Source organism: Chaetodon trifascialis, chromosome 15 (assembly GCF_039877785.1).
Source record: "Chaetodon trifascialis isolate fChaTrf1 chromosome 15, fChaTrf1.hap1, whole genome shotgun sequence".
In the NCBI taxonomy this organism is placed as follows: Eukaryota; Metazoa; Chordata; class Actinopteri; order Chaetodontiformes; family Chaetodontidae; genus Chaetodon; species Chaetodon trifascialis.
The window spans coordinates 18,967,598-18,994,112 of NC_092070.1; the positions used below are offsets into that span (position 1 = coordinate 18,967,598).

The window sequence follows — 26,515 nt, forward strand, 5'->3', positions numbered from 1 at the left end:
GCTCTGTTTGCCAACACGTTTTATCTTCATCGTGGTGTACAGATGAAAGATGAATGCTCTGCTACAGTATATTCACTGAACCTCCAGGAAACATATACTGTATTTAGCATCTCAGTGCTTTATAAAGAGGAACAGCAATCTACACATATCGTCAAAATGTACTTCAGAGGATACGCTGAAAATTTATGATGCTTAAGGTGACAGAGCTCACGTCAATAAAAATCCTTCAACATGAGACACAATAAAAAGGAGACCTTCAGAACTGATATCTAAGAACACAGCTGGATTTACAATGATGGAAGTCCTCATTAACACATTCAGTTATGTTAGCACTGATCAGCTCCTGTGTGCCATGACGACCTTTCAGACACATTCAGCCATTACCATCAATCTCACCACCAGCAGGCTAATGGAGCAGCTGACTCTGCTGGTACAAACCTGCTCAGAGGCCCAGGGTGGACTTATCAGTGAACAAAAGACTTAACTGTATGAATGCAATTAAACTGTGAAATATGGTTTGTGTGTGACGAGATGTTTCTGCTGCCACAGCTCCAAACTAGGATGCAGTTTCACAGATGTATCAAAAGTGTAATGTTCTGCCCAATGTTAAGTTTGGCATACCTTATCAAATGAGCTCAGTTAAGCCTTGAGCTGAACAATATGACATCTCTCATGCATAGACTCAACAAAGACAGACAACACCAAGTACTTTCCATGGCTCCAATAAAAATAGAAGCTCAGTGGAAGCTTTGAATGACAAGCCGTCTGGATTTCTTAGTCCCTTGCATGAAAAGGCTGTGACAGGCTGCTGTTCCTGCTACAGAGGCCTTCCTCTTAAGCGGCTGCTTAGCGAAAAAACAAGTAATAGCTTCTCTTCTAGATCGGGGATATCGTCAGAGATAATGAGGGTCATTTCAGCGTCTTACTGGAAAACTGCTGTTGCGGAGTGACAAGGTGTCGTGGAAGCAACAAACTTTGAGTGCAGTCGTTACTGTACGTCCTTCAGTTAGATGTTACTGATGTGCCTAGAAATTTTAAGACGTGCTACATTTTAATTCAGTCTTTTCAGCCATTTAGCATTGGATATCCTTTCTCTTTCTCTTGCTGTCGGAGAGCCAGTGAGAGATTAAGGCAACGACAAAGGAGCGGTGGGCTAACGTCTGCATTTGAAATATTGTTGCTTTTCATGCACTCTGACTCTACCACTTTGCAAGTATCCCAATCTACAAACACTGTGTTATGCCAGTGTATCCTTTGTAATGAAGGAAAAAAGACTCAAACATCTACAGGGAAATCTGTTCATTTTGAAAGGAGAGAAGACATCAATGATCATAATTTCCACTGTACTGCAGTCAAGCTAGATGGCTAATAAGGGAGCAATTCCCCTCACATAAATAGATACCAGCAGGGCCAGAGTAGGCTGACAATGCTCCATATTAATCCATTCTCCAAGCCAGTGCAGAGTAACATAGCCCAGATCATTGTGCCGCTACAAAAGCAAGCGAAGCAGCTTGGAGCAAAATCTGAGAGTTTCTGAAAGCAGGCACACAGAGATTAGGAATGTGGAGCTCCTCAGAGAGATGCCTCCACCGCCGACAAAGACACTGAGAAGTCTTTTCTGCTGCTCGAGGCAGGAAGAAAGGTCATGTTATTTTGGGATAGGGACTGTTTTCCCGGGTTAAAAGTCTGTGATACTCTGATTACCTTCATGTTATCATCGCTGCAAAACTCTCACTTGAGTAGAGTTTCTAACAACTTGGGCTGACTTATTTGTTACCATATGGATACGATTTGCAGTATTCAATTCCTGCACCGATCTTTGGTCACAGAGATCACATAAACAGAAGGAAATATTAGAGGCCAACAGGGTGTCTCTGTATGTTTGTATGTGTGCATATTTTTGTTAAGGAAAGACTAGACTGGCTTTAGTGTGAAGGTGCAAACATCAGCTTCAAATTTCCATTTTCAGTCTGAACAAATTATGTATCACTCTAAAGCACTTTATTAAAGAAATAACAGTTCATGTCTTTAAGACATTGATTAAATGTTAAGTGAGGAAGCGATGTTGCCAGGTGGGTCATGAGTCCACAGTGAGCATTTTATTTACCAAATCACTTCTCCAGTGTGGCTTGGGGTCCCACCATTAGACATCAAATGTGATAACTAACATTGTAGCACAAGTCTCCACCAATAAGTTCCTCAGGGGCTACATGAATGAAATTGCAGCAGATAGAAATCCTGCTAATAATGGAGATGAGAGTCATTTAAACGCTGCATAGGGAGCATCACTGAGGGCCACTCAGCAGCTGGAGCTTGAAAGTGTAAAACAACTCCGATGAATCGCACACTGTGACAGACACTGAAGAGCAGAACTCTTGATCCAAAGTCTGACCAGCGGTGAGCGACGGCCAGCTGATGAAATGTAAAATCAGGATTGGTTTATGAGAAAATTAAAGTGGATCCAAAATTATTCTGTAAATCTTAATCTTTAAAAATGATATGGACTACAGTGGCCTGTTTCATTGGTCAGCTAATATGACTTATTTTTACTTGTGTCTTATGTACTACTACCTGCAAACGTTTGTTCTATCATCTGTCCAAGAAAGGCAACTGAAAGACAGATTTCTGAGTGGAACATCATGCAATGTACTACTCTGATTCTGCTTTCATTCTCTTGCCGGGCTCTTCTTTCTGTTCGCAGACATGGCTTATAATTTTTCATTCTTTTTGTCCTTTCAGACTGGCTGCACCTCGTTATCTCATTTCTTTCTTTCACATCCATTCCATAAGTGGCCTCTCACCTTTGCTTTGCTGGCCTCTCAAAAACTCTCTGGAGAACAGGCTTAGTCACAAAGTCACATCAGACATTGATCAGTATGAAGAGTCCAAAAAGGCATTCACTGTATGAGAACTGGCTTTCATCCAAAATTCAAACATAGATATCAATCTAGTCTCTCACTGATTAACACTTGGGGTGTCAAAACTACAATCTGTGGCAATGAGAGGCCCAACACCTTTATGGTCGGAGAGTTATTTTGAAATGTAAATGTTTGTCCCATTGACTATATTAACCTGCAGTTCCTGTTGTGATTGCTAGGTGTCACTATCACCACAAAAGTGAAAAACGGGTAGTGAATGTAGGAGATTACAGCGTCTGTGACAAAATGACGTTATTTTCAATCACCGTGATAAAGCAATAAAACGAAATTCAAGTCCTACACAGGAAAAGAGTGAAAAGAGATGGCGAGACAACCGTCAGTTAGCCTGTCTGCTCAGCAACGGCAGTTTCTTCACATCGACCACACACAGGAAAATGATACAAGGGCTGGCTAAGAGGTGGCTCAACTTATAGCACAGCATGGAAAACTATTTGCAAAACGATTTGTCTTGTAAGGAACACAGTTGCCCAGCGAATCCGTGAGCTGAAGGACCAAATTTCAGGCAAAGGCATGTGCATTTGAGAGCATAGATACTAGTGAGTAAAAGTTAATGGTGATAAAATCATCATCACTAAGGATTATTATAGAGCCCAGTTTTCAACACCTCCTTAAAATTTCAAATTCACTCATTTAAGCCTCTTAAATTACAAAGCTCACGGCCCAGGACTATTTACAGTATGTACTCCATGTGGCTCCTGGTTCGACACCTTTAGACACCTCTGACCTACAAATTTGAAAACACCTATGACACAGCAAGAGCAAATGTATATTAAAATACAACTCAGTCATTTCCATGCGGGTAAGACCGCTCAGAAAATGCATACTGAGCATCATGAGCTCAATATTGTGAAATGTATTCTAGTTGAGAGAGAAATTAATTATTTTTTACTGTTACTATAACATTTGTGGCTCTCACCACCACCACAAACGTTTAATCTCTAAGTGTTAAAACGTGACAAAAGCTTGTTGCTGCATGCAACTGAAATATGAAAGAGAAAAATGTCCGCACACAGCTCATTAACATTAACTTACAGCCAGATGCCTGTTAAAATAGATCATTCTCATTCAGGAGGGCAACAAAACTGTGAATACTGCAGCCCAAATAAAATCAGATGGAAGGAAGCAGCCTTATGTCTCTCCAGAGGAATAACATCAGAGCTGCCAGTATTGAAACGGCAGAGACAAGACTTGCGTTGGCAGCCAAAACGAGCTCTTCTGCAATGAAATTACTGCTGTACTAGTTAATAATTCATTTATACATTGCCTATAGAGAATTGTGATTGGGGAGAGATGTGATCTAAAGAAAAGTAAATCTGAGAAAAAGGAAGAGTGCGTTGTTGGTAAAGTTACGTGGCCCTTTAACAATGTGAACATCCTCCTTCAGCTCTCAACTTTTAAAACCTTTGCTCACTAGTAATCTTTAAAGTGTCTGTATGGGGAGCTGTAGCAGATATGGATCCACGGAAAAACAATCTGTTGCTTAGTTCAGGTTATATGAAAGATTCAAATAAAGCTGAAGGGACGGCTGATTTTACTGTATTCAATTGCCTCCGGTGTGGTTTCTGAAGTCTCTTCATGAGCCATAAGGAAAGTTCATCACCACACAAGGACTCTAGGACTTTACAATAAAAGCTTGTCAAAGTGAAATCTGTGAGCTACAATCCCCGTCTAAGAAAAGGAACGATCAAAATATTCAGCTCATCCCACAGGCACAGTGTTATTTTTTATTATTGACCTATCCACATTTATTCACTCTACTACCCTAAATGTGGAGCAGGAGCTCTGGGCTAGAGATTGATAACACAACCATTTTCATCACCTTGCAATGACACATATTTTCACCTATCTAAGATGAACTGGAAACAAATGGGTCACTTCAGAATAAAGGCTTTTGAGGAATTGAGGTAGGTTTGAAAATGTGACATGAACTAAATCATTTGCATGACATTTACCACCGTGTGCTTTATGTGTAGGATTTGCCCTAATGGTTTTCCAAACCTCTGAAGACCTACAAGACGAACAGCAACTCTCAGTGAGCTGCAGAGAGAAACAAGAGTTTCTCAAGCATGCTGATCAAACATCCAAACATTTTCCTGAAAGGTGTTTTGTGCTGGCAGTTGCCCTCAATAATCAGTGTCCTCTATCACGAGAGCAGTTCAGTGTCCAGTGTGGATGAAATGGACGGGGGGCAGAACTGACCTGGATAAAGTTAGGCAGAAAACTGGCAGAGCGAAACCTCAAATTTCAGGGTTTTTTTTTAAGAATGTGTTATGTGTTAGTCATCAAAGAAACGCGGTGTTAGAGATGCAGTGACTCATTCTGGAGAAAGACTATCGATATTGCCATCTCTCCTTCTTCACAGTGCCATTACACGTTAGCATGCCGTTAGCATGCCCCTCTCGTGACCTCCCATCTCACCCTCCCCTTCCTCTTGTCCTGTGCACGAGTACCAACACCACCTGTTGGTCCAATCCACTTTGTTTCCAATTTGCAGAGCACAAAAAAAATTACTTTTTTCAGTGCACAGCCAGAATGGACAGCTAACAGACACTGACAATATGCTGAATTTCAATTCAATTCAATTCAATTCAATTCAATTCAATTCAATTCAATTCAATTCAATTCAATTCAATTCAATTCAATTCAATTCAATTCAATATTCCTTTATTCGTCCCGCGAGGGGAAATTCCAATTTCACAGCAGCACCAATAAAGTGGACAGAGTCAAGCTGAGTTTCGAGCTGAGCGAATATCAGAAAATCTTTCAGAAATATCAGAAATCATTCCCCTGAATGATTCACTCTACTTTTAACAGCACACAGAGGCAATGCACAGAATCAGTAGCCATTTACTATGTGCCTATAGACCTCAAGGTTAAAGTTTCTACAAGTGGAAATTCAAAGCCAGTCGCCCTTGAGCTAACTAGGAAGTATAGCGAAGAAGCTGTCACCTGTATGACGTAAATGCACATTGCAAGGAGGTGAATGTATTGGTTAACATGGTTAGTAGGATAGCCTAGTTTAACACTTATTGCTTTCTTGGTGGATTAAAAACCACATGGAATTTCCACAAGGAATGGGAAAACGAATAACAGTCCATTTTGTAGCAGATGAATAAAAAGACACTGCCTCATGGATTGGGGATTGCAAGAAATAGACTTGAATCATGGTTGCTCTCAAGGATCCTCAGTTTTCCAGAAAATGTGGCAAAAATGCAAAGTAATGTCAGAAAATCTTGAGGATCAACTGAAGGATACTGATACCATGTGTTTCTCACCCTGGTTTGATGAGATGTGGCTTAGTCTTAAACCCTTTCATCATTTTTATATGTTTCCATCAGAATGGCATATGAGGACATGAGTGCGCACACTTTCCACTGAAAAACCTCCCGAAAGATAAAGATTAGTATCGATGATTTTTTGAAGGGTGTCATAAAGAAGATTATGTTCACTTTGACAAGTCTGGAAAGGCGTCTCTTTCACAGGCATTTGGAGAACTGAGCGCACACGCATGCCGATACACACTCATATAGAAGCAGAGTAAAGGTTAAGTTTTGGAGTGAATTATGAAGCTTTTTCCTGATATCAAAGAGTGTTTCAGGATTTCTAAACATACAGAGTACGCACAGCTAGAAGACAATTACAAACTAATATGCGCAATCTGCTGTGCATATAACTGAAATGAAAAGAAAGACACAGACTTGAACAGGTCCGTGGCTACTTTCCAAGTCCGACTCTGCTCTACTTTCAAACCATGCATGCAAAACTTAAGCATCATGGCAAAGAAACACATCAGCTTGACACCTAATGCTGCACAATGCAAATTCACAGGGCGTCATAAAACTTTGACAGAAGCTTTACTGACTGACCCATTGCTACGTATCACTGCATTTCCTGTTTGGCCCAGATATATGAAGATGAGGATGACACCTCCTCCAGTTCACCTGGACGCAGCTGCACAGGAAAATGAAATACTCACCCATCAAAATGACATTCACATGAAGTGCACAGCATCTCGATGGAAGGGTGACTTCTATAAACAGTACCATTAAAAAAGCATCTCAACATAAGAATGAAGCCTTGCACTCCTCAGCCCGTTTTTGGGTCAATCTACCTACGTGAGTCTGCACTTTCAAACAAGAACATGATAAAAAAAGTAAACAAAATGAAAATTGAGAAGCACAGGTTAAGTGGAGAATAGATGCACCACTAATTGTGTCCTTCAATTTTAATGTTTCATGCTAAGACCATGTGACATACATAAATGAATGAGAGAGCTAAAAGAGGCTATGGATTTTCTGAGTTTCTCCTGGGATTCATCAGCATATTTTCTTTCTTCCTCTGAATGGGATCCAGGTCTCCACCATTCAAAGCCTGGCAGCTAATTCAGACAGACTTGGGTGTGTGTTTGAGTGCATGAAGTGTCTTTCACCTGTCCTCTTCCAGACCTTAGAAGCTGACATTGTCTGTGTGTTCAAGGTTACTCAGCAGCGCCCAAAGTTTCATCCATGTTAGTGAATCTGCTGGGCAAACCTTCATAGGACAAGAGGATAGAGAGAAAGAAATGAAGGTGCTCCAGTGGAGGCTGAATGGAGTTAAATGAGGAAAACATTTTCTTTGACAGCCAATAAATGGGCATTTGTAACAGTGAAGTTGACGAATGTGGTAAATATGTCGGAAATGCTAGCCCAGTAATTATATCCTGTGTATCGACACTATATATCGGATCGTGTACATACATGCATACATACATACATACATACATACATACATAAGATCAAAGAAAATATCAAAAACAGCAAAAACTACAAAGCTCTCTTTTAACTATAAACACTGTTAACATCCTCAATCATCCCAAGTGGATGCAACCTTGTTAATGTCAGGAAACAGACAAAATTCATAAACAAGTTTCTGTATTTTTTCAATTCTTTAAAGACATAATCTCTGATGTATTTGAAAACAAGTGTAAATACAAAACAACATAATCGCATACACTGAGCCGCCTGAACCTATTGATATACAGGGTAGCATCATGTTTAAACATAATATTGGATATTTCAGAGGTATTTTTAAAATTGATAATGGTATCTTTTCATGTTTGAATTTCATGGTCCAAACAGGATTTGGCAGCACTGGTGGCTCACACATCCAACTGGCAAAATCAAATGGCTTAATGGGGTCATCAGCTGCAATGATTTGCTCTGGTCACAATGATCACCATCAATTAAGAAACAGTGGCTGAGTTCCCTCCAGATGTCAAGACAAAGCCAATGGATTCTCTCTCCTCCTAGAAAGCAGCGAGTCGACTGCGAGCTCTGAGTGTTATTAATAGTCACTGCAGGGGTGTCGAGGGTCTTTGGCTGTCAAAGGAGTGAGGTAGCACCAGGGTTCAGAGCAGTGCTGAACCACCATCACCTCCATGGCTGAAAGGCTACTGAACAGCCCTGTTTTAAAGCTGTGCTCCTCGTACAAGAGTTGTTTCTCTTTGTTCAGTTTTTAATAACTGTGAAGGGATACCAGTCCAACAGTCTGCCAGCGGATGGCAGTGTTGACTGAGCCTGCCGTCACTACATATGAATAAAGTTACTTACCTTACCTCACTTGGTTGGGGAAGGTGGATTGTTCTCACTTTAGGCCTGCATAGGGACAAAGATGGCAATTTAGTTCAATTAAGCTTCTCCATTTAGTTCATAGCAGAGAATAAGAGCTCCATCTTTCAACCTCTTTTAGTGAGATGTGTGGGTCCTATTAAAGCAACAGAGCAGGGAAAACGAAGTCATTTCCTTTGGATGTCTCCCATGGCTGTATGCGCCACTATGCACCATGTCATGTGCAACAGATGAGACCAACAGGAGGGTCCAACATTATGCATATCCAGAGGCCCAGCACAAGAGGAGTAATCTGCTGCTTTATGGTTTTGTAGATTATACAGCTAGTTCAACCAGTTTACTGCATTCAGCAGCGGGCTTTTATGTACTTATCTGAGGCTCACTTAGGATTCTACTGTGGTGTGCGGCTATCTTTTTTTTTTTTTCAAAAACATTGCAGGTAATACCTCAATAGATGTTTTTAGCACTGGGTTATCTAACAGTGCTTTATGTGTGACAAGGTAACTGGAAATTATTTCATGGTTTCAAAGGAGAATCAGCTCTGACCGTAAATTGTGAACAAATACTCGGATAGCAGCCTAAACAAAAACTCAAAACAAACAAAACAAGACAGCAATGTCTGAGTCATAACCCCGCTTTTAATAGGTCGACTGATAGATTTTAACCTCCATCTGTTTGTTTGTTTGTATGATATCTCAAACACTTTAAATGAAACTTGCACCCCATGTAAACGTGGTATTAATATGGGATTTGTATACAAATATGTAGGGATGGACACTGGCCTGGCTTTGTATTGTGTTTTATGTATTTATTATGTTTTATGTTTTACTAGGCTGTGAAGCAAATGTCCCCTTGAAGTTAAAGTTTAAGTTGATGATGGGTTTAGATAATTGTCTTTGTCTATGCAATATATTACCGATGAAGAAAATAAGGTACACTGAATAAACTACAGCTAAAATTGCAGAAAAATACCAAACAATCTTGAATTCTGAGTCTGGGATTAACAGACAATAACTAAACATGTCAATACAAAAGAGATGAACCAAGTGACTTAGTCAGACCCAACAAAGCACCCACTGAGTTAATCTGGACACCCATTATGTACAGTTTACGATTTAATGCATCCTGAAACTTCACTGACATAACATGTTAAGAGTTTTGACATTTATTTGCAGAACAGTAGAGCGAAAAAGACATCATGATTGCTTTCAACACTGATCTGCATGCATTCGTCCAATTTAGATTGACATCGCGCCTTTCAGGCCTGTTCTCCACTGCTGAGGAAGCATAAAATTTATCCAGAATTATTTGAGAAAATTATCCTTCCAGAAGACACAGCCCAGTCAAGCATTTACAGCCCAGCAGCAGGCTGTGCCGCTCACTATGAACACTCTTCTCCTCCACACAGGAAACACACAGGAACTGTCAAACCTGGAAACCTTTGTGTCTGATTGAGTGCAGAGGAATGAGCCAATTACAGGCGTTTGTCAGGGGAGCAACAATCATAAAACCACTCACTATGGCTGCCATTTGTTGTGGCAATTTTTGGCCTGAAACATCAGTAAAAAACCGCAGTGTTTTATTTCCCTGTTTGTAAAATGACTTGATATTCATTCTGTGCAGAATAAACAACCAAACTCCCTTTCAACTGCCTACATGTCTTGTCCAAATGCATCAAGAAACACGAGAGCAACAGCTCTAATGACATTATATAACCTATGTGTAAAATGATCTGCTTATCACTTCTGGTCATACTCTGTTTAGCATGAAACAGTTTCCTTCAGAAGGTTAAGAGAGCCCTTTACAGACAAAGGACATAGCAAGCTGTTAGGCCTGGATATGAGAACAGACCAGCAGTGCTCTCTACTGGCAAGAGACATGAAAATATTTTTTCCTCAGTACAGACCTTTCTTCAGGATCAGTGAAATGGAGACCGATTGGTTGGTAGGACATAATATTAAGAAACATTTCAAGGAGTACTCGCTGGTCGTTCCACATGACACATTTCACATACCATTCAAAATAAATATGACATGCATTTCTTTCTGATATGTGACATAAATGTATTTTAGCACAAAGGATATTCCAATGAATTCTGCAGCAAAAAAGACAATAATTGAGAATCACTCTGTGTACTGCCCAATTACTTAACTCATGATAAAACATGATGACATTTGCAAAATATTGATTTTAGATTTAATTTTAGATTTAAAGCTAAACAGCAATCAAATACAGGCATACATCTCAATTAATTTATGTGGGACTATTAGACAATCAAAATTATTAGAAAGGTGATGCACTTGCCTGTAAATCTGCTAAGAGTAACATTAGATAACTGAAGGAGGCAAGGTTGTGCTGTGCATAACGTACCCTGCCTACCTGACAACATTTTACCTTCTTATTCACTGCAGATGAGGAAAAGATTTGAATGACACATGTTACAAACGTAGAGCATATATTCAACATGATAGTTAGCAAGCCAATGAATGAAATTCATCTGCAAGCACACAGTGTTATCTGAATTCAGTTGTCCTTTAGAGCATGACCAGTTCATGGTTGTCTAAAAGAACCCAGATACCAAGAAAAAGAGTAAACACAGTTAGTCATTACAATCATAGATGTGATTAGGAAATGGACCTCTGGAACTGACCTCATCCTGCACTGTCAAATAAGTGAATGAAACAGAAATGGCACTGGCGTTAGAGTTTTTAATGAAGCCTCTTAAATACAGCTGTTGTCACTGTGCAGACAGGTGCAAACAGTTGATTTTATTCAGATATAACAAGGGGGTATGGCAAGGGGGATGGGAAATCAAAATTTAATATGAGGTATAGACTTAAAGTTCAAGTTTGAGGGAAGAAGTGAAACACTTTTTGCCTCATATTACCCATTACTGAAAGCTGAAAGCTAAGCGTAAGTAAAAAAGAAAAGTCACAACCTCAGTTAAGGGTAGACTGCACTGGGTTCATCTTATCTCTTTATCACCGTACAGCAGTTAAAATCTACAGCAAACAGACTACAGGACCCTGACTTTAGTAAACACCAAAGGCCACTTACACTGAATCCTTTATTAGGGTGACAATACAGTAAATGTGAGATATGTTAAAATTAATTGTACATGTACACAGAAATCTTAGAATTTGAATGAAGTACAGTTAACACCTTACTAAGGCAACAGAAATTATATTCTTATATTACATACTTTATAACTGTAATTATTGGGGACATCAGATTATTGTGTTAAAATTTTAAATTTGATTTTGGTTTAAAACAAAATAGGAAGTTGGGTCAGGATGTGAAAAATTACAAGCAACATTCAGCACAAGCCTGATGGACATGAATGGGTTAACACACAAATTCAGTGCACCTGGTTTAAGAGGAAAAAAAAAAGGGTTTTGGGCCTTGGCAGGCTCAATTGTGCATACAAACATTTGCACAAGGTTCAGTCATCCAGTATTTGACAGCCTATCCACCTTAAATCAAGACCGCTCAGACTGAAGGTAAGCAATATAATTTAGGCCTTAGAGGATTAAAACATTAAAAACTGAAGGCATGACATTTTAAAGGCATTCTGCAGCAAATTTACTGATTATTTATATTTTGATGTTCTTTCCACAGCTGGTATGCAAACCATTGTGCTGGTGGTGTTGTGGGTACTGGGAACATCACTGGTGTTGCCAGACCCTGACACAGCTGGGGAGAGAGTGGCTGAAGAGCCTATTCCATGCTCTAAGGGATGCACCTGTCTGCATGATGACTACAGCTTGGAGCTTAACATGTACTGCAGTGCTCGGAACTTCACGCAAGTCCCACCTGACATGCCCCCATCCACTCATTCTATCTGGCTGGATGGCAACTTATTCACCTCACTCCCTGCAGCATCTTTTAAGGATCTTACTAATCTGGACTTTTTGAATCTGCAGAGTGGCCAGCTGGCGACACTTGACCCGCAGGCTTTCAAAGGACTTAGATCACTAGCACACATTCACCTTGAGAGAAATCGCATCCGAGTCTTACCAGGGACAATCTTCCAGAATACACCTAACCTTGCTTCACTTAGTCTGCATAACAACCAGATTGCTCGTATTGAGGAAAGACTGTTTGCAGGACTCTCACACATGTGGCTTCTTAACCTAGGGAGGAACTCAATTGCAGTTTTACCTGAGACAGTTTTCCATGACCTGCAAGGTCTACGGGAACTCGTTCTTGCAGGGAACAGACTCGCTTACTTACAGCCACAGCTTTTCCAAAATCTTGCTGAGCTTAAAGAGTTGGATCTGACTGGAAATCATCTCAAGGTCATTAAAGCTAATGTGTTTGTTAAACTCACTAAACTGCAAAAGCTTTACCTGGCCCAGAATCAGATTGTGACAGTGGTACCCAGAGCCTTTGTAGGCATGAAGTCCCTAAGATGGCTGGATCTCACTAACAACAGACTGACTTCCATCCACGAAGACACTTTCTTGGGCCTGCACAGTCTTCATGTGCTGCGTCTTTCCAACAATTCTATCACTGGAATTAGGCTCAGGACTTTCCGAGACCTGCAGTACTTAGAAGAGCTACGACTCAGCTACAACAGGATCCGAGCCCTGGGGGAAAGGATCTTTGAGGGGCTTGGTCATCTGGAGGTCCTAGAGCTAGAGCACAACCAAGTGCAGGAGGCACAAGTGGGTAGTTTCACAGGGCTATCTCATGTGGCTGTCATCAACCTGTCTGGAAGCTGCTTCCACAGTCTTCCAGACCAAATGTTCAAAGGTCTGTCAAAGCTCCACAGCCTTCATCTGGACAGAGGCTGCCTAACAAGGGTCACAACTCAAGCTTTCAATGGACTCTCAGGTCTACGGAGGCTTTTCTTGCAGCACAACAATATCTCTGTAGTGGAACGCCAGAGCTTTGTGGACCTGGTGGGCCTACTGGGGCTGGATTTGAGTTTCAACAAGCTGGAGGTTCTCACAACCCATACATTCTCTGGCCTCAAGAATCTGGAGTACTTGCTGTTGTCCAACAATGAATGTCGACAGTTTTTGCAGAATGGCACAAAGCAGTTACTCCCAAAGCTGCGCTATCTGGACCTGAGATCTAATGCCTTGACAAGCATGGTCCCTGATTTCTCAGAGAGTATGGAAAAACTTTTGCTGTCTGGAAACCGGTGGAAATGTGACTGCAGTGCCCTCCCACTCAGAAATTACAGCTTGAGGAATCCAATGGTGATACCCCGGCAAGTGGAGACCCATGCAGAGGGTGAAGAGCCTGACACGACTATCACCATATACAACAACATCACATGCACCAGCCCACCACGTCTAGCTGGTCAGGACCTACGGGATATTGACGGTGAACTCTTCCAAAGCTGCTAGTCAAACACACACACAGATGTATTTAGGGTTGGTTGGTGTGTTTTCTTCGATATTTCTGTAAATTAATTTTTTTTAAAATTGAATTTGAATTCTAATGGTTCAGGTTCTTGTTTCACATGTACTATTTTCACATAAATTGCTGTCATCTGTAGGCTTTACAAAAAATGTAGGATTCTATTAATGTTTTTCAATGAAGAGGTGAATCAACCAATATTTCTTATGCTTAATTTTTAAAGGAGTTATACGTTATTAGTGAGTGTGTAAATGTGGGAAAATGAGACTACAGTTAGTAAATTGCCACCTCTCTGCAGAAAACAGAGAATTTGATGGAACCCACTAGAAATGCTTTGAGATAATTAAGTCTATATTGACATTGGAGAGTCAGATGGACTGTACAGACCTGACTTTACCACTTTGGGATTGAGTTACCTGGTGAGGTTGTTTAATATGTAAACATTTTCCAGAAGATATTTAAATGTGATGCATTTGGATGTTTTTGGTTTTTTTTTTTTAAATATTTTAATATTATAGAAGTTTATTGTTCCTTCATAAACCACTTGGATCCCCCTTCATGGCCTAAAACACAGGAAGTATCAGATTTCTATAACATCATATGATGATGATAGCACTTTCATTCGCATGGTCATGTGCATTTTGAGGCAAGTAAATTTTAAGTTAAAGCCAATAAGCTGTAAGTCACCATTTCGTTTATCATTTATGTGACTGGGCTGTTTGAACAAAAGTTTGGGAAACATGACAGACAGGAGGAAATATGTGCACAGCTCAGACAGTAAAATGTCTTCCAGTATGTCGCATATGTGTATATTATTTTGGTGTAGTGAAGATACGTGTTTGAAAAAACACATTGTACACATTACACAGCGCAATAAATGCTTTAAAATCTGTGTGCCTTTATTTTTTCTAAAAAATGCTCCATGTAAGCACAAAGTTACCTTTCCACATCCAAGGGACGGATAAACTTTACTCTACACTGCACCACGTCGCTCATTATTAAGAAAAATGGCAGAGTTTCACAGACACAAAATACTCCACAAATACCATACCATGAAAATATGTGTAACATTACCTTCAAGTCACACACTCATGGTCGACGCAGTCCAAACATTTGACGTGGTGAACAACGCAATAGCACCATAGCTAGCCAGCTAAAGTTAGCATGCCGAGGGCACTATTGCATTTAGCACAACTTAAGTCGCTTTTCAGTAAGTCAGAATGGTATAAATGAGCACGTCATCCAGTGGATTTACTACGTTACATTTGTACAGACTTACTACTGAGCTTAACCTACCTCGAACATGTCTCTACCTCACTCTCTCACACACAGCCACAGAAGAGGCACAGGCTTATCTTTCTTGTGTTTTCATGACTCAGTTAATTGCGATATTTCTGACAGCACTTGAAGGCAGCATTGTTGACCATGCACGTGCTGCACAGAGAAGTTTTCCGTTGCCAAGGGTAACCAAGGATCTTCACATAATGAACTGCGGCAAACAGCGGAAACGGTACATAAAAATTAGTGTTAACTGTCTTCCTTGGAGGCCTGTTTCTGCCTGTTAGTGATGGACATGAATTATTCAGCCTGTTGGGATTCAATTCTGGAGAAAGTGAAACCACATTTACCGACCATCGACTTCGATTCTTCACCAGTATGTTTTGTCTCCATTAAAATGTGCTAATCTCTGCTAACTGACAAACGTACACAACTTTATGTACAGTCGTAAATAATGGTTCCTCTCAATGTTACAGTCGGAGAATGAGGAGATTATCACCATATATCAAAGACCCGCTGGTCTGTCCCTGGAGGTCCCTGAAGACTTTGATTGTCTTTCAATCGATGATGATGACCCAGAGGTTGGTTCATGACTATTTCATGGGTGTTAATGGTAGCCATGTCAGGAACCCTGAACAAACATGAGCAGTAATCATTGTGTTTCTGTGTCTGTGTGCATGTGTCTTCTCGATCAGGAGCTGTTGAAACCTGTGCCACAGACATGCTGGTCTGAAGAGACCTGCAGCCCAAGTGTGAAGCTGGATGATGATGGAATTGTAGAACACACTGCTGCAGCTCAGTGGGGTACACAACGCTCTGATGATGAGGTGGGTCATATTCATCTACAGAAGAGGAAAGCGCACTAGTGTATCATGGCGAACACTAAATATGCACTCTTTCCTCTCCTGTTTCACCATTTAAGGCAGGTACTTGTGGGAAAGGTATTGCGAAGATGAAAGAAGCCATGCTGGGTGCCTCTGTAAAGCCAAATGTGGACAACACAAAATCTGATGAGGGTTTTCCTGTCCTCTCATTTGCGGTGAGTTTGGGAAAGTTTCAAAAAAGTTATAGACAATCACCAACTATGGTTACTGCAGGTAAATATTCACCAGATGCTACACACTTATTTCAGAGGCTTGACCAGTGGGATTTGGATGTTGTCCTCCAAAATCTGAAAGAGGATGGGCTGTCCCTGCAGCAGCGTGTGTCAGCTGAACCTGCGAAAACACATGAAGGTAAGTAAACACACATCACTGGAGCTGTAGCGAATGATTGGTGATGCTTATGATTATGATTATGGGGGGGTTATGTATTTAATACTTTACATTATTACTTGATATCTTTGTTATAGTTTCAACTCAATTTTTGTTCATAGATGGTGACAAAGACAGGTCTCAGACGGATATAATGGAGAGACTAGTTGCTCTCTGTAATAGCCAGTCATCTAAGCCTGTTTCAGAGCCTGTGAAAAGTCCAAACCACATCAGGTAAGTCATACCACTGCCCAGGTTTTGTGACAAAAAATTGAATATAACAATAATAATTACCATTTTTCACGCAGACATAATAATGTGTGGAATAAATCATCGTTAAGGATGGAAGCAGAGCTGCAGTGCAGCCATCAGGAGTGTCCCACTGTGTATATTGACCTGCGTTGCCCTGATCATTCAGTAAAAGCACCAAGAGGGTCCCAGTCCAAGTCAATAGCCAGACCCAACACTCACCAGGAAACACCACCTGCAAAGAAACACACAGAGCATACTGGATCACGGATGAGGGACCGGTGCAGTAAATACTCTGCTTTACAAAACAGTTGTTATGCTTCAATCCAGCACATTTTTTAAAAATCCGCATTGTCTCTGCTTCCAGGGAAATGACTGGCAAGAGCATGTTGCTTCAGAAAATAAGGGAGATGAATAGAACTGGGAATAAATATCCCAATAAATCTACAGATCCTCCACATTCAGTGCTTGGAAATGAAGCAGAAGAACTGAGAGCGAAGCTGCCCCAGCCTGAGTCTACATGTAGCCATGACTCGCAGCACCTGCGGGAAGATAAACATTCATCACGTGTACAGTTTGAGCACAGAAAAATTCAAAGCCCACCAAAGACTCAGCAAAGCACAATCAAAAAAGCAAAGCAGCAGAGGTATGTTTTTTCTTCACTCATTCAGCACATCATTGACAATAAACATGTATTTTAACCATGACAGCTCTTTTGTTAGCGGCCAACAGGGACGGCAAGTTCAGCAGACGTTACAACGTGAACAACAGCAGCAAATTCTTAAGAAACTGGAAAAACATCGTCCAACCAAATCTGTCAATCAGAAGCAGCCAGCTGCAGAAAGAACTGATGTTCTTTATGATTTTGTAAGTTTGGCAAAACTGAAACTTTACAGCACTCAAAAAAATGGCCGACACTTATGATGACTTGTCTTTCAGGAAGCATCTCATCTACAGCCGATCAGCACACTACCACCAGATATTGAAAGTCAGGGGTGCGTGCTACTGATCGTTGACCTCTCTAGTCCTGGTATGGTTGGAGACAGAGCTCAGGGCAGGAGAAAACATGTGTGTCCAGCTGCTACCAAATCACACATCTACAACACTTTAGTGGCTTGGTTTCTATCTCTGGTTAGTGAGCGGTGGCTTCTCCTTCCCGTAATGTGTGCCAATGTTTGTTATTTGTAAAGCTGAGTTCATGCTTCACTATGTAGGGGTCATTTGTTAATGTGTATTAGGTTGGCCCGGACCCACGTCACGATGAAGACGAGGCTGGTGCAAAGGTCCCATTTTGGGTCGCAGGACTTCAGCAGCTGTGGACAGAGGATGGACTGGCTTTGCATGTTTTAGCTGTGGCTCGTCACTGTTACGCACCAAGGGTGAACAGGGAAAAAAACAAAATCTTAATCTTAACAATGTCTGATGATCTGAGCGCTGACCCTGTTCTTCTTTTTGTTTGTTTTGCAGAAAAGGCACAGAGACCTCCACATGCCTTTCTGTAACCATGTCCGCAGGTTCCTCTCTGAGACCTCACTCACTCTGATTGCTGAAAGAAACAACTCACTGGACCAACAAGCCTTTGCCTCACGCATCCATCTGCCCTCTTCCTATTTGAATTGTTTCATCTCTGCCACTTCCAACAAAAAGGTGGTTTGCTCCAGAGACTGACTATATATTCACACACTTAGATGATTTTGCATTCTGCTGACTGCATTCAGTTCCCTTGGCCTTGTATTTCAGGTTATAGATAGGACATTTGGTCCCAGTCCAGGGTTTTACTGGCAGACTGTGGAAACTCAGGAGCGTGTTTGTAAGGGGAGAGAGACCGCGCTAGAGCTGCACACAGAGGTGAGCGCCTTGCCCTTCAGAAGTGAGCTTTGCAGTAGTAGTTGATCAACAGCTTGAATCAGAGGCATAGCAGTAAAGATGGAGAAACTGAATATGAAGTGAATATGTGTTAACTTTTCTCTCTTTTTTGTTGTAGGTATCCGTTGCCCTGGGGTGCAAAGCTTTCTTCCTACATCCCCTCATAACACACTACACCCTCCAGCTTGTTCTCGAGGCAGGACTCGATGTGTGTGGTCTGCGGCTTCTTTATCCACCGCAGAGGTTCCTGAGTGAACGTGCTGGTAGGACATGACGAAAGCCATCTGGTCATAAAATACTCAATAACTCTCCTTCTGGCTCACTGGTCTGGTGTGCATCCTGGATCCAACTGTGGCCTAGGGCCTTTGTCAGTGTCTTTATTGAGTAAAAATAGTCTTTAAAAAACCACTCTCCCTCTGATTCGTAGGTGCTGTGCCAGTCGTCCAGAGAACCGACGAGACCTGCCAGCCTGTTCTTGCCCTAGCTGTTCGGGGCCCGCATGCCCACTCAGTTTTGAAAGATTTAACTTGTTCCTTAGATCCTCTGCTGCCCAGAAGGGCAGGTTCAACTACTCTCAGCCCTCTCCGCTGCAGAAGTCAAGAAGCTCCACTCCTCCACTGCCCTCGATTGGCCGCTGAGGTCCACAGGGAGCTGTGCTTGTGGTTTTCAGGAAGACTTCAAGGAGAAAGCGCACACAATCACAACCGGTTTGTAGTTTGTTGTTTACAGTCAGACATATTTGGTACATTATAAGTGTTGTCCCTTTTTTAGTGTGTTTTTTTTTTTACTCTAATAGTGGTATAATCAGTCACCCTCACTTTTGTTTGTAGAGCTCTACCTTTGGATGACAGAGTCAGAAGCAGCCTGTTCAGTTTAAGCAAATCACCTTCCTTTCTGTGTGCTACAACAAAAGGTACTCAACAAAGGAGCCAAAACTGTCACCAGGGGGAAAACTGGCTTGTGTCCGCATTTCATTTTCAACTTTCATCTTCACTGTCCCGAGGGAAATTTTGTTTGCAGGAAGGATCAAAGATTTTTTGCTTGAGTGGAGCTGCTAATCCTTCTCTGTCCCTGCATAGCTGACTTACTCCTCGTGGTGTCGCCTGTCATTCCTCCGTACTGCTACGGCCAAATTTTGGCCGTTTGTGAACACAGAGGCTTCAGTCTGAGGGGGCTGCAGAGGCTGCAGCTTCAGAGCAATGGAGCAGCAGTCCTTGGACTCCCCAACCAGCAGGTAGAACATCAGGATACTCAGTCAGACTCCAGATGTTCAGAAGAACAGTGTATAATTAGTAAATCCTTGTTTGCAGCAAATGTATTTCTAAGTGTGGGTCAACTGTTCTGCTGTTTATGTCTGATGTATCACAGATTTCTCCTTATACTTGTGTATTTTTCATCACAGTCTTGAAGCCTGTGTATTTGTTCTCTCCAGGCGCTTGTGTTCTGCAGTCCATATATTGTGACCCTGGATCAGCAGGAGGTGGAGCTGCCCTCTCACTGTCTGGTGTTGTTACTGAGGAAAGAAAATGCGATGCGCCACAGTGTCAGTCTGCCAGCAGGTCTGAGTTCCATCTCAAGTTATATCTGCAACACAAATCATCTCCATGAATTACACGGGAAGTAAAAATTAGCATGTAATGATGTGAAAAGCCTGTATTGTCAAGTTTTTCTCTGCCAACAAAATAACCTTGCAGTTGCTGTATTGTTTCAGCCCTAATGAGAGAATTTGAGGCAAAAAAGCTTCTGGGTTGCATCCACTCCAGACTTGATGGTGTTCACACAGTAGAGCCAAGCTTCTGTTTCCACACTGTGTCTTACAGCAGTAACTTGTTCCATATCTTTGGTAAGTACTGTGTGTTCACTGTCAGTGAAGAGTCCAGCAGATGCTCCTCTGCTGCTGCCCTTAATGTTTCTGACCTATATGTTCTTTTTAGTTAAGTGTATGTGGGCTGTGCCAGATCCCTCCAGTGTGATCCTGTCCCATCACAAGTGCTCATCCAACCCAAACATGGAGCAGGTGGTGATTTTGACCTTGTGTGGGAAGGACATGAGCCAAGGCCTGAGTGTCCTACACAGAGCGCTGACAGGAGGGCCAGAAGGTGGGTGAGGTTCAGCTGTATTTCTGACAGTGCAGCCTGTCCTGGGCTTTGGAACTGGAGGTGGCAGTAAACAAACATTTGTCAAATACAAATAGCAGCTAACACAGTTTAATGAATGAACAAAGTAGTATGTGAGTGAATTATTTCATCAGAATTCTCCCTCCCTCCTCACGTACCACATGTAGGATTCGAGCTGCTTGGCCTGAAATGTCTGCCCGCGTTAACCCGACTTCAGGCTCAGGAACTGAGTCCATATGAGGTGGGGGAGCAGCTCTGCCACAACGGCCTGGACAGCCTGATGTCCTCCCCTGTCCTGGTGTGTGCTCTTAGAAGGGTAGAGGCTTTTGCTTCGCTGAGGAACCTCCTACCACACGACTACCCTGGTAACCTCAGTGTCCTGATGTCACCCACACCTGCAGTGGCTTTCAGACAAGCCTCCCTCTTCTTCTTTGAACATGAGATGATTCCTGGTAGGTTTATTGAGTGCTGTATTAAAAAACAGATACTAAGTCTGAAATCAAATCTCTGAAGGGACGGCCCAGTTTGAAGTATTTGAGCCTGTCACAACATTTAAGCAGAATAAGCAGATAGCCTTGAGTGCGTACTGTGTCAACTGGAAATAGGCACATCACGCCACTTCTTTCCCCTGCAGACCACAGAATAACACCACTTCTGAAGTTTCAGCCCCAAATCTGCAATGCAAAAGGTACTTGTTTGATATTGTTATGGGAGTGATATTGAAAAATAGATTTCAAACTACTACACAGCACACAGAATTGTGCATGATAGTGGCAAACAATCATAGTAATGTTTCATCAGTTAGTTTCTGTGCATTCTGTTACAATGTTGATGTCACAATCAAAAGACAAACCTTTTAATGGCTTCAGGCCAGGGATATAGTATTAAATATACTTAAAAAAAATATGAATCATTGGCGTAACTGTAACATGCTAACTGTCTGTTCAGATCCACAGATGCTGCTCACTGTGTGCCTGTTCAAGCCAAGAATGTGGAATCCCGCTCCGGCTCAAATGATCCGCACGCTCCAGCTGAGCGGCCTCACACTGGTGGGCCTGCGTGTAGTGACCCTGGACAGAAGCGACGCTAGCTCACTGCTGCCTGCAGAAAGTGTAGCTGAGAATGATTATGTGACCGAAAAATAAGCTTTCCTTTCATGCAAAACATAAGCCTTGATCATTCATACAGTGCTGTGTGCAGGACCCCACGGACGTGGAGGCCCATGTGGACTACATGTGCTCTGGCGCCTCACTGGCGCTCTGCCTCGAGGGGGAGAATGCTGTGAAGAGACTGCTGGATGTGCTCGGCCAAGAGGACTCATCCCTGTGGACGACCTGTCATGGCATGGCTGATTTAAACGATGGCATCTATGGTCAGCCACAGCCACATATGCCACAGTGCTAACACAGATACACCTGCCTTGCCTTGCCTTACTGTATGTCTGTCATGTTGCTAACCAATTTTACAGGATCAGGCTCAAAACGGAAAGCAATTCAGGATGTGAAGAGGTTTTTTCCAGAGGGGCTCTGCTGCGCTGAGACCAGCACAATGAGACAGGAACAGGTACACCTGCCACACACAGGACTTGGTACCTGGGTTATGCCTCTGACTGTCTGTGTTTATGCTTTGTGTCTTGTCGCAGATATTCAACATGCGCTCAGACCCTTTAGCCTCGGTGGAGCGTGAACACAGCTGCACACTGGCCCCCGTGGCCCAGGAAGGTCTATCACCTTTGATGGCATCAGGACCAAATGGAGGTTTGCACCTCGTTTTAATTTCATAAACAGACACTTAAATGTGTTAATAATGTCTGTTAGGAGGATTGCTTTAAAGTATGCAGAACAAGGCTATGCTCTACATTCAAGTTGTATCAGTGGTGTAGTTATATCAGCAAGAATGCACATTTTCCTGACTATATGGTAACACTCAACTCACTTTAAACTCAAAGCAATGAGCATTGCATGGTTCAGTCCTTTCTTAAAGCAAAATGGGCCCCTTTAACTGATTTAATCATTTATTGTGACTTTGGCAGGGACTCTGCTGGAATGGATGTTGAAATATGACTCAGTTCCAGATGACCTTTGTAAACCATGCAGACAACAAATGTCCTGTTTTGCTTGTTTATTGGTACCAGGGTCCCTGATACACAGTGCTCTCTGGCAGACAACCTGTCTGCTGATACCCTTAAACACTCCACCCCTCAGCCAGATACCACCCCAGCTGGACATGCTGGAGCAGCTGCTGGGGTCGGGCTGCCATCTGGTGGCAGGGAGGATGAGCAAACTGGATGATGAGCAGAGGAAACACATTGCTCAGACACTGAAGGTGCCCTCAAGAAGAAATGAGAGGGTGAGAGGTTTGGCTTGGATAGAAGTTGCTTCAGAGCTCACTTTTGCACAAATCGAGCAATCAGCAGCTGATTGCCCCTGCTGCCTCCTGTGCCTTTTTACAGATGGCTCGTCTTTCCACGGCACCCTGCCTCATCATGGCTCTGCAAGGCGAAGCGGTTGTGACCTGCTTCAACTCGATCCTTGAGAGGTGACAACAACTCAAATCTACTGCGCAAACATGTAGAATATTTACATAAAAATAACTTTCCTGTTCCCTGCACTTCTCCTTACGCTAGCATTTACAAGGAGAGGCCAGACTTGGAAAAAGTGGGAGAAGCGATCATCTACCCTGAGAGCAAGAAAGAGGTACATCGTGAATATAATTAATCTTTCCCTTCAAGGCCTTAACACGAATTAGGGATTTAGCTCCTGTGTTATGATTTAATATTGTTTAGTTTATCAAGTCATCTTTGCACTTTTGCTGTGTTCTCTCCTCCAGGCCAAGCAGCTGATATGCTACCTGTTTGATGCCTTGTCACCTGAGAGCTGTCAGACCATCGTGCCATGAAGTCCACATGGGTGCACATGTGCAAGCACATTTTCCAAATGTTAAGCTCCACGAGTTTTCATTTTAATACGTGTACTCTGAAAATGTCATTTAGAATTGCAGACTTGTTCCAGATAATATTACTATTTTTCAGTCCACTGTGATGTAATGTTTTTCTTTCCCTTCTGGTGGCCGCTTCCATTTTGAAGCACAAGCAGTATTTCAACAACTTTATTCTGTCAGTTCCATGTGAGACAAAGAGCATTCACACATTTCAGATGAAAAATTATTTTAATTCTCAAGATGATAAAAATAATTTTGTGAACTCTGTAAACCATTGCATAACTGTAGTGTAACAATTTAACAAGTGTTAACAAACTAGTAATACACTACAGAAAATATGCGGTACACAATCCTCAATGTAGAAAAGAAAAATCTAGTGTTCTAAGACTTGCACCTATTTTTGTGTTCACAACACAAAAAATACGAATATACCAACAGAATTATTTCTACAATTATCAGTAGAGAATTTCCTACATATCCATACAGCTTGTCACAAAATAAGGGACATGTTTTTTATAATCTATAAATAATGTCTAAACCCACTGACATTAAGCAAATAAATCCATGAAATGCAGTTTCCTCAGATTTAACACATTCGCCATTAAATCACTGTATTACCCTGAGAAAAACACATTTCTGTCCTTATATATCCGCATTATGCTGACAAATAGAAACTTGAAAACTTGCATTTGTTTTAGTTCTAATAAATTTTATTGAATAGCAGTTCACAACTAGATGCTACATCATAATGAATTAACTGCGCTCCATAATATCCAGTGACCTATTCATTGAATATCTAATTTAGAACAATACATTCAATATTTCAGGGCTTAAATGTTAAAATAACATTTCTACTGAAATTTTCTAAAGTATATGGAACAACTGGTTCCACATTCAGATTATTTACTTTTGACAACACTTGTTGTACTAGTATTTTACTTAATTTGAACAGCTCCATACATCATACTCATATACATGTACAAGATTGCATAAATCTTCAGGCTCCATTTTCATAATATTAAAAACAAAAAGACAACACAACAACTAACAATAATGCAAAATAGATTAAACTATTCCAATGCAGAGCATAATGATACATCTATTACAGTTCATTTACAAGATTCTTCCTATTTGGTGCTTTTCCTTTCAAACAATTGAGTTTTTGGTGCCAAATGACTAATTGAGATCAAAATTGTGTGTTCAATGGTTAAATATTGCTGTTTGTTTTGAATGGTATGGCAAATACAGACTGAGACAGACTATTATCAGTCAAGTTATAACCTTTGCTTCCTGCTGTTGAACTGGTGAAATAAATGTCATTAGATTTCGTCTTTTTTCCTTTCAGCTCAAGTGGCCTGAGTGTGCGGGGTCATTTAGCAATCACAATGTGGTCCACAAAGATATTGTAAGGCACTAGAATTTTGATTCTAATTAAACATGTTATATTTTGTCATCTGACTGAGAGCTAACGCCGTCTCAGTGACATATTCTCAAAAACCAATCAACATCATGTAATTATTAAAGGCACAGATGTACTTGAAAGTGTAATTGGTCAGCCAGAGATAAATTTAACAAATATCAAGAAAAGTAAAATGCAAGCGGTGTTTACCAGGAGAATATCTGTTTCGTTCCTTTTTAGAAAACTTGAATTAGGGGGGAGCAGACCACTAGAGACCAAAGGCCAACAACAACAACAACTTATAACAACTCAGTTTGAATTATGTCTGTATCTGCCATAAATATTTGTCACAATCATCATCTGTCCCCTGTAATTTTACAAAAAAAAAAAAAAAAAAACTAATTTGGACCACGTCTTTAAGAAATAGAAAACAAAGAGTCAGATAGAAAGAAAGCACGTTACAGTCACTGCAGGCCTATCATAACAGCATATAATGCATAACCATCAATTTCCAGACTGATTGAGATTATGTAATTAAGCAAAACAATAAAAAAAAAAAACTTCAGAACAGTAGCTGTAGTGAAGTTCATATGGCCACTTCAGAAGCACAAATGTCACACCTTTGACATTCCTTCACTGTAGACAACAATTAAACTGACACTGAATCCTCGCTTAAGGTCAGCATGTGCTAGCCAGTATTGCACAAACCTGCCATAAACGTCAATGTATACTCAACACAAAATCAAATATACAAATACACACTTTGTAAGGATCTGACCCATGCATTGTTGATCATTTGTGTATCAACTCACTATAGCTAACTTTAGATAGAAAAAGATGCCATTAATTACTGTTAATGAACATTATCTATTTAAGGTACTAGGTGATTACTTCTTTTAAATTTAGGTTTCTTACTGAAATTAAATGAATGATGAAATGTAGTACAAAAGAAATAACAACAGTACAGGTCTTTGGTAAAACTGCAAACAATGGGCTCAAGTCCATTAATGTGGTAAGCAAAAATCCATTAGCATAGTCCTGTTGTTTAGTCACTAAGAGGATATACGTCCTACTGGATGAAACACGAAAGCAAAAAATCCATCCCAAAACAGAATTCCTGCCACTCACAACGCTGGACCCTGTCTCGGCTCGCCTGGACGGCCTCGGTGCTCTAACCTGTTTCTAACTTTGGGAAAAACCCGGCCCCGTTCACGACTACAGGCCGATCTGTCCGAGAGCAATCGCTTGAATTCTGTTCTAGGGTAAATTTTCCCTTTAGAATACATATTTGGACAGCTACTAGAACACCACTTTGGTTCGTTTTTAGATGATCACACTAGACATCATTAATTTAGTTGGCTTCACAGGCAAATCAAAACAGACTAGAGGACCCTGTGAAATTAGCTGCATCATACACTGCTATCCAGTGGATGGGTGAAAAGAAGTCCAACAGAAATACATTAACCTTCAATCAATTCAGAAAAGGGACAATCTACAG

The 26,515-nt window shown here is 41.2% G+C and overlaps 2 protein-coding genes across 2 annotated transcripts; both read left to right on the forward strand.

Moving 5' to 3' along the window:
* Positions 1-12,168: 12,168 nt before the first annotated feature.
* Positions 12,169-13,902, forward strand: igfals (insulin-like growth factor binding protein, acid labile subunit). Its single transcript, XM_070981768.1, has one exon. The coding sequence runs from the start codon at positions 12,169-12,171 to the stop codon at positions 13,900-13,902; it is 1,734 nt and encodes a 577-aa protein (XP_070837869.1).
* A 1,580-nt stretch (positions 13,903-15,482) lies between these two features.
* On the forward strand, positions 15,483-23,576 carry LOC139343236 (dynein axonemal assembly factor 8). Its single transcript, XM_070980738.1, has 28 exons — positions 15,483-15,569; positions 15,670-15,774; positions 15,889-16,020; positions 16,116-16,232; positions 16,326-16,428; positions 16,569-16,680; positions 17,418-17,562; positions 17,635-17,826; positions 17,934-18,074; positions 18,163-18,342; positions 18,436-18,543; positions 18,680-18,824; positions 18,989-19,268; positions 19,392-19,474; positions 19,641-19,795; positions 19,994-20,120; positions 20,273-20,404; positions 20,496-20,660; positions 20,846-21,130; positions 21,313-21,366; positions 21,627-21,790; positions 21,879-22,050; positions 22,147-22,241; positions 22,321-22,435; positions 22,813-23,027; positions 23,131-23,216; positions 23,305-23,374; positions 23,508-23,576. The coding sequence occupies exons 1-28, from the start codon at positions 15,483-15,485 to the stop codon at positions 23,574-23,576; spliced, it is 3,834 nt and encodes a 1,277-aa protein (XP_070836839.1).
* The last annotated feature ends 2,939 nt before the right edge of the window (positions 23,577-26,515 follow it).